Genomic DNA, 15,548 nt, shown 5'->3' with positions numbered 1-15,548 from the left:
ACCAGATCAAATTTATTAGGTTAACTGACCTACTCTAGGTTTGCACCACTATAGAGCAAGGTGTAATGGGACTCCTTTTGTGTGTCCCCCAGGGCTGCACAGAAATAAATGTAGCTTTAATGTCTCCTTCACTACCAATGTTGGGTTTCTCTCATTGTTTTGCATCACATAAAGTTTTGAGGTGGGCCTGGTAAGGTATAAGGTAGGCTGAGGCAGGCTGCACTGTGGGGCCTTTTTTCTGACCTCCAGTCTTGCAGACCCCAAAGCCAGTGCATGGTGCTGAAGGGCAGATGACTTGGGGCTGGATGAGCTGCAAATGCAGTTCCTTTGTGCTGATGGAGAGCAGAAGCTGCTCCTCTCTTCCAGGCACCAGCACTCTCATTTTACTGACTGGAGAGCAGCAAACACAGTCCTTCTGTGCTGTATGGTGGCTGTGAGGGGATGAGTCAACACCTTGGGCATGAGCATGTGTGACCACCACTTGGGAAAATGGGCTTGGAAGCAATTCTAGAAAATTTCTAGAAAGTCAGCAGTGTTTTCCTTCTAGAAAACAACAGTTTCCAGCAGGGAATTCTTGAAAATATTGAAATATTCTTCTAAAAGACACAATTTAACTTCAGTCACCTTCAGTGTGCCCAGCACCCAGGCTGGGTCCTAGGCCAAGGACAACAGGGGCTGTTCTGACCTTCTCCCTGGCAGTTTGATGTGTTTGAAGTAGACCCCCCCAGCAATGTATTTGAAGTAGACCTCCCCAGCAATGTGTTTGTATTTGAAGTAGACCTCCCCAGCAATGTCTTTTCCTGATGAGCTGCTCTTTGCTTTGTGTTTCCCAGGAGCGCTCTGGAGGCCCGTGCTCGTTCCTGCATCGCGTGCGCCGGGCCGCGCTTCCCCTGCAGCTGCTGCTGCTGCTGCTCCTGCTCCTGGCCTTCCTGCTGCCCCTGGCAGAGAGAGAGAGCCACAGCTGCACCCTGGCCAACAACTTTGCTCGCTCCTTCAAGCTGATGCTGAGATACGAGGGCCCCCCTCCAACGTAACCGCTGGCACGGCACCAGGCGACGGCGGAAGGGCAGAACTCTGGTTTTAACTGCAGCTCACGTAGGTTTTTAGGGCTTCTAACACATGCCAACGGGATGCATCACATAATGCAACTTAAGATTAATCACTTTAATCAGGTATTTGAGTAAAATTAATATTTTTACAATTTTTTTATTATTTTACTTATGTATATAGAGATTGTTTACGTGTATGTATGTACATATATATATATATATAAATGTATATCTGTGGTCAAACTAGCAACCACCATCCACTCATCCACTGTTTAAAGATAATTCTGCAATGTTTCTGCCATCTTTCAGCAAATAATACTGAAGGATGGTGTTGTTGTGGGATTTTCTGGGTGATTTTTAACATCAGATTTTGGTTTGCAACTGAAGTCAGAGCAAGTATAAGAACATGTGGTCATGCACCAGAGTGTAAACTGGAGACACAGTAGAAATATGAGTGGTTGACATTCAGCCCAAGGAAGATTTGGACTTTTCTCTTTGAAATCTTGAGCTGATTTTTCAGTATCTGGATACAGGGATTGCAGAAGCTAATAGAAATGTTTCTACTGACTTCAGTAGGAGTGGGAGTGGACCTCCTCTTGTTCTTATTTTTTACAAGATTTCTTTTCCAATTACTGTATTTTCCAGCCCACCTGAATCAGGAGAGGTGGAATACAGTGGGAAGAAAGCTAGAAAAAAAATAATATATTTTTTTAGCATCTCTCTATCAGGAGAACTTTTAAAATCAGATCATAATTTTCTGAACAAATTTATGAGCACTGAACAAAACCTTGTATCACCAATCTTGTGTATAACAAAGAGTAGGTTTTTTGTTAGATTTTTGTGTTTGTGGGGTTTTATGGTTTGGTTTGTTGGGTTTTTTACTTTATAAAGAAGCATTTGGCAACGGATTATAAAGCCTGAACAGTGGGATGCAGCCTGGCTCGGTGTCAGTAAACCAAAACTTGGAAGTACTTTAATAATACCACCCTGGAAAGAAGATTCCTACCTAGGATTCTTTTGTATTAATGGTTTATTGAAATTGTGTAAACTGATTGTATCAACGACAGTCGAGCATAATCTAAATCTCTGTAATCTAAACTCTAAAATTTTGGCAACTTGTAATTTATTTACCTAAACCTATGTCTGATTTATCAAATTTTTGAATGTACATTATACATTGCCTTTAATGTAAAAGCAGTTCTCACTTCAGAGGGATGAAGCCATTCTTAGTGGTGTTTTACCTAACTGACTCCTGGGAGAAAAGGTAATTTCTAAAAATTTATGCCATTTCTGAGAGCTATCCCTTATTGTGTCATGGTTTTAGCTACAGTAGTAATTATGAAAAAATTAACATAAGAAACAGTTACTTTCCCTCTCCTGGCTTTGTTGCAGGAGAAATTTCTCTTCCGTGTATCACTATGGGGTACTTGGTGTGATTTTCTGCATAAGGTCTAAAATAATATTGTAGCTGACAGACTGAAGGAGGAAGGCACTTATTTAACAAAATCATTGAAGTTCTGTTCAAGAAGCAAAATCGTGTAGAATCAGGAGGCATAACAGCATGGAGCTCAGTTTGGGCACAGGATTAGGAGAGCAGGCAGTGTGAAAGGAGCAGCAAAGCATGGAGAGGAGAGGTGTCCATCAATTTGTAAAGCCTTAGAAAGGAGTCACAATGAACACACAGGACAAGTGCACAGGGTCTGTAGAGAAAAAAATCTCAGAATCCTTTTGGCTCCCCTTCCCTTCATATTACCAATATGTAATATTACATATTAAACGGCTTTTCTTCAGTTTTCAAGGTTTAAAATGTGGTGAGTAACAGGGCTTCTACGTGTTCTGGGGAGACTCTCCCACCACCAGGACTCTGTCACTGTGTTCCTAATAATGTTTCTGACTATACTGGGTTTGCTAGAGTTGGATTAAAATGCCAGAAGTCTGCTAAAAATGTAAAAGAGTGGAAATTAAAGGAGAGACAGCAGGAATGGTGCAGGTATCACTCAAAGGGCAAGGGGAGCATGGAGCAGGAGCTGAGCTGATGTGGGTTAAAACCTGGCTGTCAGGAGGCAGCAGAAGAGCTCTCAGAGCAGGCAGAAGGGACTGGAAGCAGAAAGGTGAGCAGAGTCCATGTATGCTGAGCAGTAAGACATTCACTTTGGGAAGTGAAGGAAGGCCTGTGATTCCTTTCCCGAAGGAGCCAGATGGAGGGGAGCTGTAATTTGTCAGAGAATGGGGCATATTAATTCCTTCCTTGCAGCCATTCTTTCTGGTGGCTCCCTCCTCCTGACATCCTCCTGCTCTCCTGATTAGCAGTGCAAGTGCCATGCACATCCCTCTAAAAACTGCTGCCAGCTCTGGGGGAAGAAACCCCTGTGTCTGCCCAGCAGGGAGTTAATCATCACACACATCTCCAGTCAAATTAAATCTTCCTTTAGAAAAGAACTGTGGGGGAAGAGGGGCAGTGACAAAACCTGCTCTGTGTGGTTGTGGATGTGTGTAGGTGTGCACACATCTTTCTGTGATGTAGCTACATTGCAGTTCTCTGGGTTTTGCTGAGCTGATCCAGGTGATGAAAGTAAAATACCAGTGAGAAAGTAAAAATAATGAGGAAAAATAAAGCTGCAAATGGAAGTCAGTAGGGAGATGGAAATTTTTTTCTATGAAAGCACAAAATCTCACATCAGATTTCTTTCTGCCAAGCCCTTCTGATCTGGGTGATTTGTATGGGTTCACAAATGCATTTGACACCATGGGAGTGTGTAACAGGGAGAAAAAAATTCTGCACAGAAGATCTTACAAGAACAACTGCATCATCACCTTGATGTTTCAGTGTGGTGGCAGGTTTAAAAAAAATAACCAAACAACTAAATTAGAAACACACTTTTGCTTCTGGATTTGCAATCAGTTTATTCTGTAAGTCCCCTGTCTGTAATCTTGGAAAGTTTTGCTTTAAATCTCAGTCAATCTATTCTCATTAACTTAAATAATCTGAATATCTCACAGAAGTGATGAATATTTCTACTTCTTTGCAATGAAAACTATCCAAAGCACAGGACTTTAATGTTCATATCACTGAAAACAATTTAAGTCTTCCATAATGTCATTTACCTCACCTGTTCAAGGCAGGTGTGAGATTTTTCTGGCAAAGAAAGAAAGAAGAAAATTACAAAAGCTTGAGATGTAAATGTAAAATTTAATTTTGTTTTCATTCTCTTGTGGGTTTTTATTTCTGAAAAGCTTGCAATACTGATTCCTGGAAGTGTGTGTAAATATTAATCAAGTCAGTAATTGGAATAATGAGTCCAGCTTCCAGGAAACTGTACAAAGATCAGATTCCTCAAAACACAAATTAAATCCAAAGGATTTAGTTTGTAGGGACTGGTTTCCAAATCAGTCCTTAAAGTCTTGAGCCCAGTTCCTCATCTTTGCTCACAGATGATTTGGTGGTGATATGCTCACTTTTGTGCCTGTAAAATCCCTAGCTCATCCATCTCTGACATCCAGATGTAACTGAGATGTGTTACAGCTCAGGTTCAGACTGGTGCCACTGCCTTAAGCCTTCCCTTGCCAAAGCCTGGGATGCACAGAGCCCTGGATGTGTCTGCAGCTGAGGACTTTCACTGTTTTGCCCCAATGCAGTTGCAGCCACAGTCAAAGGGTGCTAAAAGCCTCTGAAACACATGGAGTATGTCTGGGGTTGTGAGTGGTGTGTGCAGCTGGCCTGCACTCCCTGCAGACCCCCAGCCTGTTCACAGAGCTCTGTCCCTGCACTCCACTGCCCATGCATTACAGCAAGGCATTACCCAAAGGCACACTCCAAACCCAGCCTCTGGCATGGAAGCAAGGCTCATTTGTAAACTGTAATTGATTCTGAAGCCTGATGCTTTCCAGAGAATTTTCATGGCAGCAATACATTGAGGTAGAAAATTGCTATTGTGCCCCATGTCTATTTTATCAGCCCTTTCTCTCATTCCAGCCAGCAATTTAAGTGATATTAAATATTATTTATATATGCCTTCTCCAGAAATCTCTGTATAAAAAACATCTTCAGTTCTAAGCACATACATTAGAAATGTTGTATTCCTCTGCTAGCACTCAATCTCCAGAGCAGTCATGATTTCTACCAAGTGTTACTTTATTTGTGCTGACTGACAACTTAGAAGACTCAAATATTTGAGGCTGTAAATAAAGCTACTAGACTAACTAATTAAACCACATAGTGATCACTGAATAATTTGGACAGCTTTTAGAATGGCTGTATGCTTCTCCTTAATCCTTTTGTTGGAGTATTTGTGGACCTCGGAGAGAAGAAATGCCTCCAAAAATTGGCCATTCCTTGACAGACAGATGGTGATCTCTGCACATCAGAAGAAACAGTATTTTCCCTTTAGCTGCTCTAGACCTCAGGAGTTTGCTACATCTGATGTCCTTTTCAATATTAAATAGGGAATGTTTTACTTTTATGTATGTGCATACACATCTCATTAGCACTAAAGAGATTTGAAGAGTGAATTCATGTACAATAATTCTTTTAACTTGTCTTGACACGAGAGTACATTTCCTCTTTTCTTTAGGGAAAAAACCAACCAAAACTGCTGTGACAGATTCCCAGACCAAACAAAGCCTTTTGGAATAACTGAATATTACAGACTGAAACTAAATTATCCACCATAGGAAACTGGAAAAATAGTTTTTCCTTTCAAGAAATGATGGTATAAAACCCCCAATAAACATGTCTTTGCCAGGCATCATAGATGTCTCTCAAGTCATAGGTTATGTACCCAGCTGGCTGTAAGAGCTGCTTTTGGAGAGTTTACTACCCCATGGAGAGTATCATTTGTCCAGAGAACCTATACCAACTTCTTCCAGAATTACTGGGGGCTGTTGAGGATGTTCTTAGCAGCTCCCAGACACTGACCTGCTCTGAGCCATTACAAGTTTATTGCATTAATTTATCTGTCAGAGGTTGGCAACTCTCAGAAACCAGTTTATTAAAATACTAAAGATAATATTTCTGGTGCAGGCAACATGATTCATTGAGAAATCAATCTTGTTACTTTTACCATACCTAAAAGAAGATATCTGTTGGTTATACTGGAATATAAACAAGTTAGTTGTAGGTATTGGGTAAGTGCAGGATGTTTTAGGCACGAGGCATTTTGACTTGTACATGTCCATTTAAGAATTGTGGGATCATGTTGCATTTATTTGTTAAATGGTAAAACAAAACAAAGATTCTTGAATAAAAAAACCCCACAAAACCAACAAAAACCCCAAACAAATAAACAAACAAACACCGAACAGAACACTCCCCCCACCCCAAAACAAAAAAAAAGTAGGAGGGAATAATCTGTCACACAATTGGGTTTTTTATTACCTGTTTTCTATCCAATTTAAAATATGAATATGTGTCTACCAGAGAGTTATCAGTAGATCTGGAAAAGAAGGAATATATATCAGGAATATACCAGTTCAAACTGTAGCTTAAGTGGCACTTCTGTTCCCTAACCTGCTTCAGCTAATGCCAGATTTTGCCTCATTGTACCTGTGAGATAAGAACCCTCCTCCTAGCAGAGTGTGGGTAAGGTGAAACTGCACAGCTCAGGGTGCAGCATCCCAGTGGAAGCAGCTGGAAACATTAGTTCTTCCAAAGGCAGCCTGATAATCTCCATGCAAGAGGAGCTCACAGGCCTGGCACAAGGAGAGCAGTCCAGGACTGATGACAGGCACAGGGACTTTGCCATCCCAGGGCTCTGCCAGGCAGAATTCTGACAGCGGCCATCAGCACAGTTCAGTTTCATGTCCCCGGCTGTGGAAGGAGGCTCCCCTCAGGGTGATTCACTTGAGCTGAAATTTGAGCACTGGAAGTGTTTTTTTCTCTTCATTAAATGCAGAAGAAACTGCTAAATTAAACCCCTCAGTGACAGGTTAATGGTAGGTGGTGGGTGCTGATGCTCCAGAAAAAGATACAGGAAATGCTATTATAGATGGAAAGCCACTCATGATGGTCTCTGCTCAATCCTCAGGAGGCAGAAATGCATTGTAGAACTGAGGTGGGACTTTTTCTGTTCCTTTTCAAGTAAATGTCAGGTTGTCTTCAGTCTTCTAGATTTTAGGGGCAAGCCTATTCAGTGCCTTACTGAATGCTAGTGGCTTTCTGGCTTCAGAGCCATTTACACCAGCCAGGTCCACATTATTCCAAGTTCTGTGATAAAGGTATTCCCCTGAACTGGTTTTGGATCACAAACCTTTTGTTTGGGGAGTGGGGATGGTTTGATGTTCCTTCTTTTGGCCACTTTGTGCTAAGTCCAAGGAAGCAGAAAGACCAGCACTACCCTTTCCAGGCCATGTTTTGTCTTTCCTTCTTTTATGAGAGCAGAAGAGATTTGGCTTTGCTTCCTTTCCAAAGTAAATTATCCCAATATTTTTTTCTTCTTTTCCTGTTGCAGTTCTTCCACAGCCTAGGTCATTCCCATCACCTTAAATGTTTCCAGTGGCTGTTCTTCCTCAATACCTAGGGAAAAAATCTGGTCCAGTTTCAATGAGTTTAAAATCCAGTAGTTTCTTCCCCCATTGCAGTTCCTCCTGCAGATGATCTGTCTGTTTCTGCTGTCCCCTGTGTCAAACCAGCTTTCATCACTATCTGGAGGGACTCCAGTCCTGGCCAGCCATTTCTTCCAAGTCTTCTGTCCATGTCCTGCCCACATCTGCCCACATCTGCCTTCATTCAGTTTTGGCTCAGGGACTGCCCTTAATAGTCACATCTGCAGACAGGAGTGTGAGGCTGCCACTGAACAAACAATTATTAATAATGAAAGCCTCACTGTTAGCATTGTTCATAGCCTGCCCAGAGCCTTTTTCCCTTCGCCTCTCTAAGCAGGTTTTGATGTGTAATCCAATTTCTGTGTGCAGAAAATTGCCCCTCAGTCAGCACAGAGGGCTAGTGGTTCAGCTGCAGCTCTGTTACCCTCTCATTGTCACTGCTGGGCTAAGAGCTCCCAGGTGCTGCTCAGCCAGGCTCTGTGCCCTTGAGCTGCCACGAGTGTTCCACTGTCATTGTTATACACCCTAAATAAGCCAGAACCCCCTTTTCTGACCTGGGAGGAAAGAAAAGAAAGAAAAGGAAAATGATTGCTTTTAACAAACTGATTTCACAACTTATTTATCAAGCCCTATAGCAAGCCATTTATTTGAGCTCCTTTTTGCTCCATGAAAAGCTGTGTGTTAAAAGGGAGAAGGAGTTTGGAGAGCAGTGCCACTGCCCTCAGCAGCACCTTGCTGGGAGGCCTCCCTCTGGAACTCGGGGGTTGGAGCTGCTATTTCTCCTGAAGTGATTCCCATCTAAATCAAATTATTTCTTTTGTCAAGTCTAATAAGCACTGAACACCACAGACTTTGTTTCACTGCAGATATGAATGAATGCCTCTGTACGGTACTTTCTGTTGCCATGAAATATAGATATATATGTATATATATGTGTGTGTGTATATATATATATATATATATATATATATATATGTAGGTAATTATTGCTCTGCTTAAGGTGACATTCCACTTCAATGTAACTTTTAAGTGCAGCTTTTAAGAGAAACTGTGTCATAAAGGGAAGCTGGAAGAGTTTAGAGGTACATGTTGTAAAGAGCTTTGATGAGATTTAATAAGCTTTGAGTTTGGGTTTCAGTCTTTAGGGTGAAAAGCACCCAAGATGATTTTTCCATCCCATTCCCAGATCAAACCCTGTAAGATTAACCTGGGGGGCATTGCTTGAACACTGGCTGCTCCTGAAGGTGTTTGCATGTGCTATGTGTGTGTCTGTCCTCAAACTCCAGCCTCCATTTTGTACACGAGCTTGACTGGAAGGCAAAAGACACACCTTTGTCTTGCTCCAAGACTCTGATGGTAATTTTTGCCTCAGTAAATGTTTTCCCTTTGATCAGTGTGACTCTTTAAACTTTTTTTCCCTTTTAATTTGTGTTAACTGAGTGTATCGGGTGATTCCAGGGGGCACTCTCCATCTGCCCAGCCTCAGAGCTTCCCTTTCAGCAGCAGACCTTCTTCTCATTTGTTTACTTGACTGTACTGGACCACTGTGAAGCAATTACACAAGCAATAATGCAGGTGTTGCATTTTTCTGTCATTGCCTTTTGTGAGACATAACTCTCCACGGACACTGAGAAGTGGTAGGAGACCCAGAAGCTGCATGGTGGTTTATTGGCAATATAACCCACGTCCAGTGCCCCTGCAGAGGTCCTCAGAGCACTGGGCTGTCTTGGGCCCAATTGAATTCATAACCCTGGATTTTAAACAGTTGTGGATCCCTTCACCAACACTCCATCAATCTTGCTTCCATCAGTTTTTGTGCTTTTGTTTTGTTTCAAGCTAGAAGAAAGTGTAAAGAAATGTGCTAAGACTCCCATATAGGGTAAATATCCCATATATTTCACAAAAATTATGACAAAATGAAGGGATTTGCTCTCACATTGAACAGAATTACTAAAAAGGTCTGACTGATAAATTAAATAGTTTTTAAGAACAGCCTGGAGCAAAGTTTCTGCAATCAAACAGTTCTCTGTTTTTAATTTAAAAATCAGCTAATATTGAGGTACATTTGTCCACCTTCTTTTAGAAGTGATCTGAAACTAAAATGTGAATTCTCCTTAACAGGAGATTTATTGATGTGAATCTAAATTTCACCAGCATGTCCCATGTTGGATCACCTGCCTGTGGGCACAGGGAAAACCAAAGGCTGTTCACAAGAGAAACTGATATTATGAATTCTTCAGAGCTCCTATCCACTTCCAAATGTCAGTAATGGGGAGGATCCAAAACCTTCCTGTGAACCCTGTCATTTTGCGTGTTGAAATCCTGGCTTGAATTCAGGTCTCCAGTTTTTGTAAATGTTAATATTCAAGTAGGACAAAAACCTTAGAGGCAATTACAGCATGAACATCTCTTGTAGTTTATGTATAGTAGCTGATAGCAAAGTCTGCAATAATAATCTGTGTTTATACATGTGCTGTACAGTGTAACAGTTGAGTACAAAATACCTTTTAACTGTCACAAGAAACCAACTGGATTGATGTCACTTTTTGCTTGTATGAATATAATTATTTGCCTTGCGGGGACCAGTTCCACTTTAGTCATGTTATTTATGATTTTTGAATAAAATTGTGATAAATTAGGCTCGTTTCTAAGGTAAACAATACTGGAGCCAAGCAGCTGTCTCTGGACATGTGCATGTTATCACAGCTGATATCAAGTCCAAGTCCAACTCCTTGCTTTGCTTGGACCTTTCTTTAACCTTTCAGGCTTATTCAGGGAAATGTGGACCACTCTATTTTCTTATTAAAAATATGGCTTTGTGAAAAGCTGAACTTATTTTTTAAATCCTTTCTTTTCTGGTTCAGAAAGACTGTAACAATCATATTTTTCTAAACTGCCTATTGCTTGTGTTGGGAAATTATACAGAGATATATATTTTGCTCTACAGATTTCCATGTACTTTTGGAACTCTTTGTTTTCATAAATAAATCCTCCTGTTTGCTAGAATTAGCTCAAAAAGCTGTAAGCTTCTGTATACTGACTCTGTGTAATTCTATAAAAATGCAGCTGCATCAAAAGACTGACTTTATGTTTTATGTAAATTGTTGGAGCTAAGTCATCCTGAGTGTTATGCCACGCAAGAGATGCAGAAAGAAATCAGGTCATTGTTTTGAAAGGCTGGACAGTGTTATGTCACACTCCTCAAAGTCCCAGATGAAAGCCAGGAGAGTTTCTGCTAGAAATGGTGCCATTTTGGGCCATGAGTCTGCAGGTTTTTTACACTGTTTAGAACCTTATTTGAAAATTAGTCCCATGGAACTTCATGGGAAATATTAAAAATAAGAGCCTGTGGTGTGTGAATAGCTATGATAGAATAAGGACCTTTTCTAATGCAGAACAGGGCCTTTTAAGTAGTTAAGAGGCTATGATTTGAGTATTTCAGGAGAACTTTTTGTGTTCTTTTCTGAGCTGTGGGCTCCTCCTGTGTATTGTGGATTTATTCCATAGCTGAAATGCCAGATTAAATTGATTTAAGCCCCATGAGCAGATGAAAATAATAGAAAGCTGCAGTGAAATATTGCAGAAAATGGCCTGATTTCATTCTTCAGAGCAATAGTTAAAGTAACTCAAAGCCTTGGCTTCTCTGCACCTGTGAAGCAGAGGCCCTTGCTCTGTACCTCAGCTGTGGTATAACATGGAAGGATTTCTGCTCTCTGCTTGGAAAATACTGTCTATTCCTCATCCTTGTCAAAGCATAATATTTCCCAAATAAAAAAAAAATCTGATTCTTCAAGACTCATAGGGGAGTTAAGGGGCAGCTGGAACCTTCTGTGATCCAGCCACATTATTCCAAAAGTTTATCCCTCGATGACAAATAAAATATGATGTGACTTTGCTGTTTGCAAGTAGGATCAAGAGACTGGAAATTCATCACCCCAAGCCCTTGCCTGTTCTGTGATGCTTCAGTGTTACCAATGAAGTGTGTTGAATTGGATTCTAAAATCAGAGTATTTTATTGCATGTGTCCTTTTTTGAAATGAAAATATCGTTGTATTTGATGTTGCAGTCATAGTGCAGTAAATAAACACATGTGCATTTCTTTTTAAGGACTTTTAGGTTATTTTGGGTGGTGGCTACACACTTTTGCTGTGCTTTTTTCATACCGTTAGAGTATTTGGGCTGACCTAGAAACAACCAGAACAAGTGAAGCAAGGATAAAATTTGCTGCTTCCTGCCTCTCTGCTCAGGTATCACTGGAAGATGGCTCTGCTAAATGTAGCTGCTTCATTCTAGTCCTTTGAGATTTAACAGAAAATGTCAGCTTTTCTGTAAGTTATTTAAATAGCATTCTGCTGGACCTGAAGAAGATGTGAATCTGCTAAATCATATTCTGGTTCACTGTGATTTCTTATGGCATTGGCCCCTGACACTCTCTGTGGGTTTCTCCTCAATCCCAAACCTGGTAAGACAAAGGGGAGGTTTTTTTGTGAACCTTGGGTTTGAAGTTAATACCAATCACATTTGTTGAGCTAACAGTTTGTTAGTGTAAGCTCTGCTGATCTCTCTGAAGAGCAATCATTGCAGTGTGTGTGTATGGATGCGCAACTCTCGTTAGCTCCACGTAATTGCTGCTTTCTTTCCTTAGTCTTTATGAGAAAAAGTCTGCCAGTATCCATGATATCAAAGGGGTCCACAGGCAGTTCTTTCTGGACAAGTAGAAAACCACTACAATTTTTTGGTGAACCTGTGGGTTAGGTTCCCTGTTGCCTTTATGCACACACGGGGCTTTATGCAGCTCTTTGACTTCTCTCAGGCATTTGAACCATGTGATCTTGTGCCTTCCTATGAGCTGTCTCCTGCTAAGCCCCCAAAAGTACAAATGCAGACACTTGGCTGGCCACAGCTGGGTCAAGGTTGGAGCAGAGCCTGAATTCCTCCTAGGAGAGAGCAGGGTAAAGCAAAGCCAGGGCTGTAGGGAGAGCAGAGTGTCGTGGTGGGACAGTCACATTCCCATCAGGGGTACAGTTAGTGCACAAAAGAAATTTCTGGGTTTTGTTTTTCCTTTGCAATGCATTTTTTAATCTTGCAGTCTATTTTTTGTGGAAAAACAGAAAATAGCCTGCTTTGTTTATATCAGGCCTTTTCTTCTGGAACAGCAAAAAAGCCTGGGGCTTCATTTTGTCTCAGACACTGTACAGAGACCAGGAAAGGCCTTTGTCCAGCAGGGAGGAAAAGTGCCTATGAACAGATAAAACACCTCGTGCTTGCATGGGGAATTAATATTTTGTTGATCAGGTTCAGCCTGCAAACAATTTTACAGCTGATTGGTGGGAGCTGGGACAGTCAACGAGAATTATTATAAACACTTTTAGAGGACAATGAAATACTCCAGGTAGTTATAAATCTCTGAAGTCATATATTACTGCAGAAACACCTGTTTTAGATAGCAACCCTGCTGCTAGAGGATGGAAGTTTAGGTTGTAGCAGCAAAAGGTGGCAAGTTCAATAAATAAGAATAATAGGGTAAGACCCTCAAGTGGAGTAAATCAGTGTAGCTTCATTGAAGCTGTTGGAACTAAGTCAATTTACAGCAGTAAGAACCTGGCTTGTAGTCAACAGGGATTTTACAGAATGTTTAAAAACTCTCCATTTAGAGAGTTCTCTGCCTTATGTCTGTGCACTAAATCGTATCCACACAAAGTCCTTGCTGGTATAATGAGGTCATTTCGGATGTGAGCATTCATTATGTGCTTAGGTAAATTAAGGGGAAAAAAATACATCATTAGCAAAGTCTTAAATAAAGGATAGAGCAAGGTTAGCGAGTGAGAACTATTTAAATAAAATCAATCTCAGCCCTGGAGAGTTAATGGGGAGTGGCTTCCTCTGGAAAAAGGCTGATGGTGTGTTGATGCTGCACATAGAGGCTGAGCACTACAGCCAGGAGAGATTAAAAACAGAGACTGAGGTTTTTTTCTAAGCTAATATTTCAAGCTTTCTAAACTTCACTCTGTGACATACCACGAATGCAGCCCAGGTTTCCAGCTTCAGAAAAACGCTCTGATAAACACATATTGCTGGGGCAAATGAAACTGAAGGCTCATCCAGTTTTACTGTAGCACTCGTAGTATTAAGAGGGATTGTAATATAATCCTCTTCAATGAACAACCCTAACAGATGTTATCAGGGTTGCTCTGTACGAGCTGTGGACCTCTTGCTAGAACTCCCTCTGTGGAAGTCCAGTTCATAAATTGTCCTAATGGGCTGCCTGCCTCGTCCTGCTGCTGCCGTGCCATGAAAGGAGGTGCTTACCAGCGGCCTTGAAAGGAGCATTATTCCCATCTGCTTTTCATTACAGCACTGCTAAATATTTCATGCTTTTTGTTTCACAAACAAATAAGAGCAGAACTAATCTTTTTGTTTAATGTTCGTTGATTGACGTCTCAGGGAGGAAAAAAAGTTTTGGGTTTGTTTTGATTTTTTTCTTTACTTCAGATCTCTGCAAAAGCTTTTAATGGAAGATAGAGCAGATTTCCGTCGACTTTTCTGGTGGGCTTTTTATGGCACCATTGATACAGGAAAAGATATGGGGGAAATCCAGATGATGGATGTGCTGTTCAATCAGCTGGGATTTCTTTGCTTGCAAGGAGATAACTCGATGAAGTGCAAACAGAGACAGGGAGCAGACGTTGACTGCCTGTCAGCCATGCACAGAGCTATCTCTGGCTGGGCTGCTGGAAAACACAGCAGCTATTAGTCCCCCTTTGCCCTTTCACAGCGCCCTGTCAGAGGGTCCCCGAGCACTGCAGCCAGAGCCATCCATTAAACCTCAGGGCAGCAAGTCTGTTAAATTGCTGCTTCTTTACAAGGAGGGGGATGGCAGCCCTGGGAGGATTCAGCCTACACTTTAACCCCCTGGTTCCCTGAACTCCCACTGAAGGGGGTGAGTGAGGGTATTCCTGTGGGCACTCTGCATCTCCCGCAGCAGGTGCTGTCTCTGTCCAGAGAGATGGATGTAGGTGACCCAGCTCCACACAGGGACCTTCATCCCCAGGGCAGAGGTGGGGAGGGGGTCAGGAGTCCCCTGGGGGATGTGCAGTCTCCCCTCAGGCCTGTGGCCATGCTGTAAGAAGGTTTTGAGAGGTTTCTTTCCAACCCCAAGCATTGTCAGGCACAGAGCGAGGGCTCTTGGCCGATGCTGTTCCATTGAGTGGCTGTGCTGGCTGGTTTATCCGGCATTTGGACAAATACCTTCATTAGGGCACCCAGTGGGCTGTGTCAGCTCTGAGGCCTAATCGCAGGGTGAGATGAAAATGTGAAATGGCCCTCAGAAAGAGCTAAATACTCTCAGTCAGAGGATGGTTTGGGTTGGAAGGTACTTTTGAAGATCACCTCAATCCAACCCCTGCTCCTGCCATGAGCAGACACACCTTCCATTAGACCAAGCTGCTAAAACCCCATCTGGCCTGGCCTTGAATGCTTTCAGGGATGGGGCATCCACAACTTTGGGAAACCTGTTTCTGTGCCTCACCGCTCTCAGAGTAAAGAATTTCTTTCTAATATCTCATCTACCCTCATTCAGTTTAAAACCACTACCTTTTATTCTATTGCTGTCTCTCCCTATAAAAAAGTCCCTTTCCCTCTTTTTTATAAGCCCCCTTTAGGTACTGGGAATTGCCAAAAGGTCTCCCTGGAGCCTTCTCTTCTCCAGCTGAACAACCCCAGCTCTCTCAACCTCCTGGGAGAGGTGCTCCAGCCTTCAGATCACCTTTGTGTCCCTCCACTGGACTCTCTCCAGAGCACAGACCTGGACATGGGACTCCAGGTGGGGCCTCATGAGAGCAGAGGAAATATCAAGAAAACATAAATGGTCCCTTCTTCCAGCCTGCTGCAGCCTGGCCCTGCAGTGGAGTGGCAGTGTGTCAGTGCAGATGGTTAAATCACCAGGCTACATTTGACCAC

General features: G+C 42.0%; 1 protein-coding gene across 2 annotated transcripts in view; it reads left to right on the top strand.

The window, feature by feature from the left end:
• Nucleotides 1–11,695, top strand: part of SYNE3 (spectrin repeat containing nuclear envelope family member 3) — a 65,270-nt gene extending 53,575 nt beyond the window's left edge. For both annotated transcript variants that reach the window (XM_059474982.1, XM_059474981.1), the window contains one exon: nt 834–11,695. In XM_059474982.1, the coding sequence (XP_059330965.1) occupies nt 834–1,034 (201 nt within the window). In that variant the 3' untranslated portion in view covers nt 1,035–11,695. The remainder of the gene's footprint in view (nt 1–833) is intronic.
• The last annotated feature ends 3,853 nt before the right edge of the window (nt 11,696–15,548 follow it).

This window comes from Ammospiza nelsoni, chromosome 6 (assembly GCF_027579445.1).
Source record: "Ammospiza nelsoni isolate bAmmNel1 chromosome 6, bAmmNel1.pri, whole genome shotgun sequence".
NCBI lineage: Eukaryota > Metazoa > Chordata > Aves > Passeriformes > Passerellidae > Ammospiza > Ammospiza nelsoni.
This window is presented reverse-complemented; position numbering and strand designations above follow the sequence as displayed.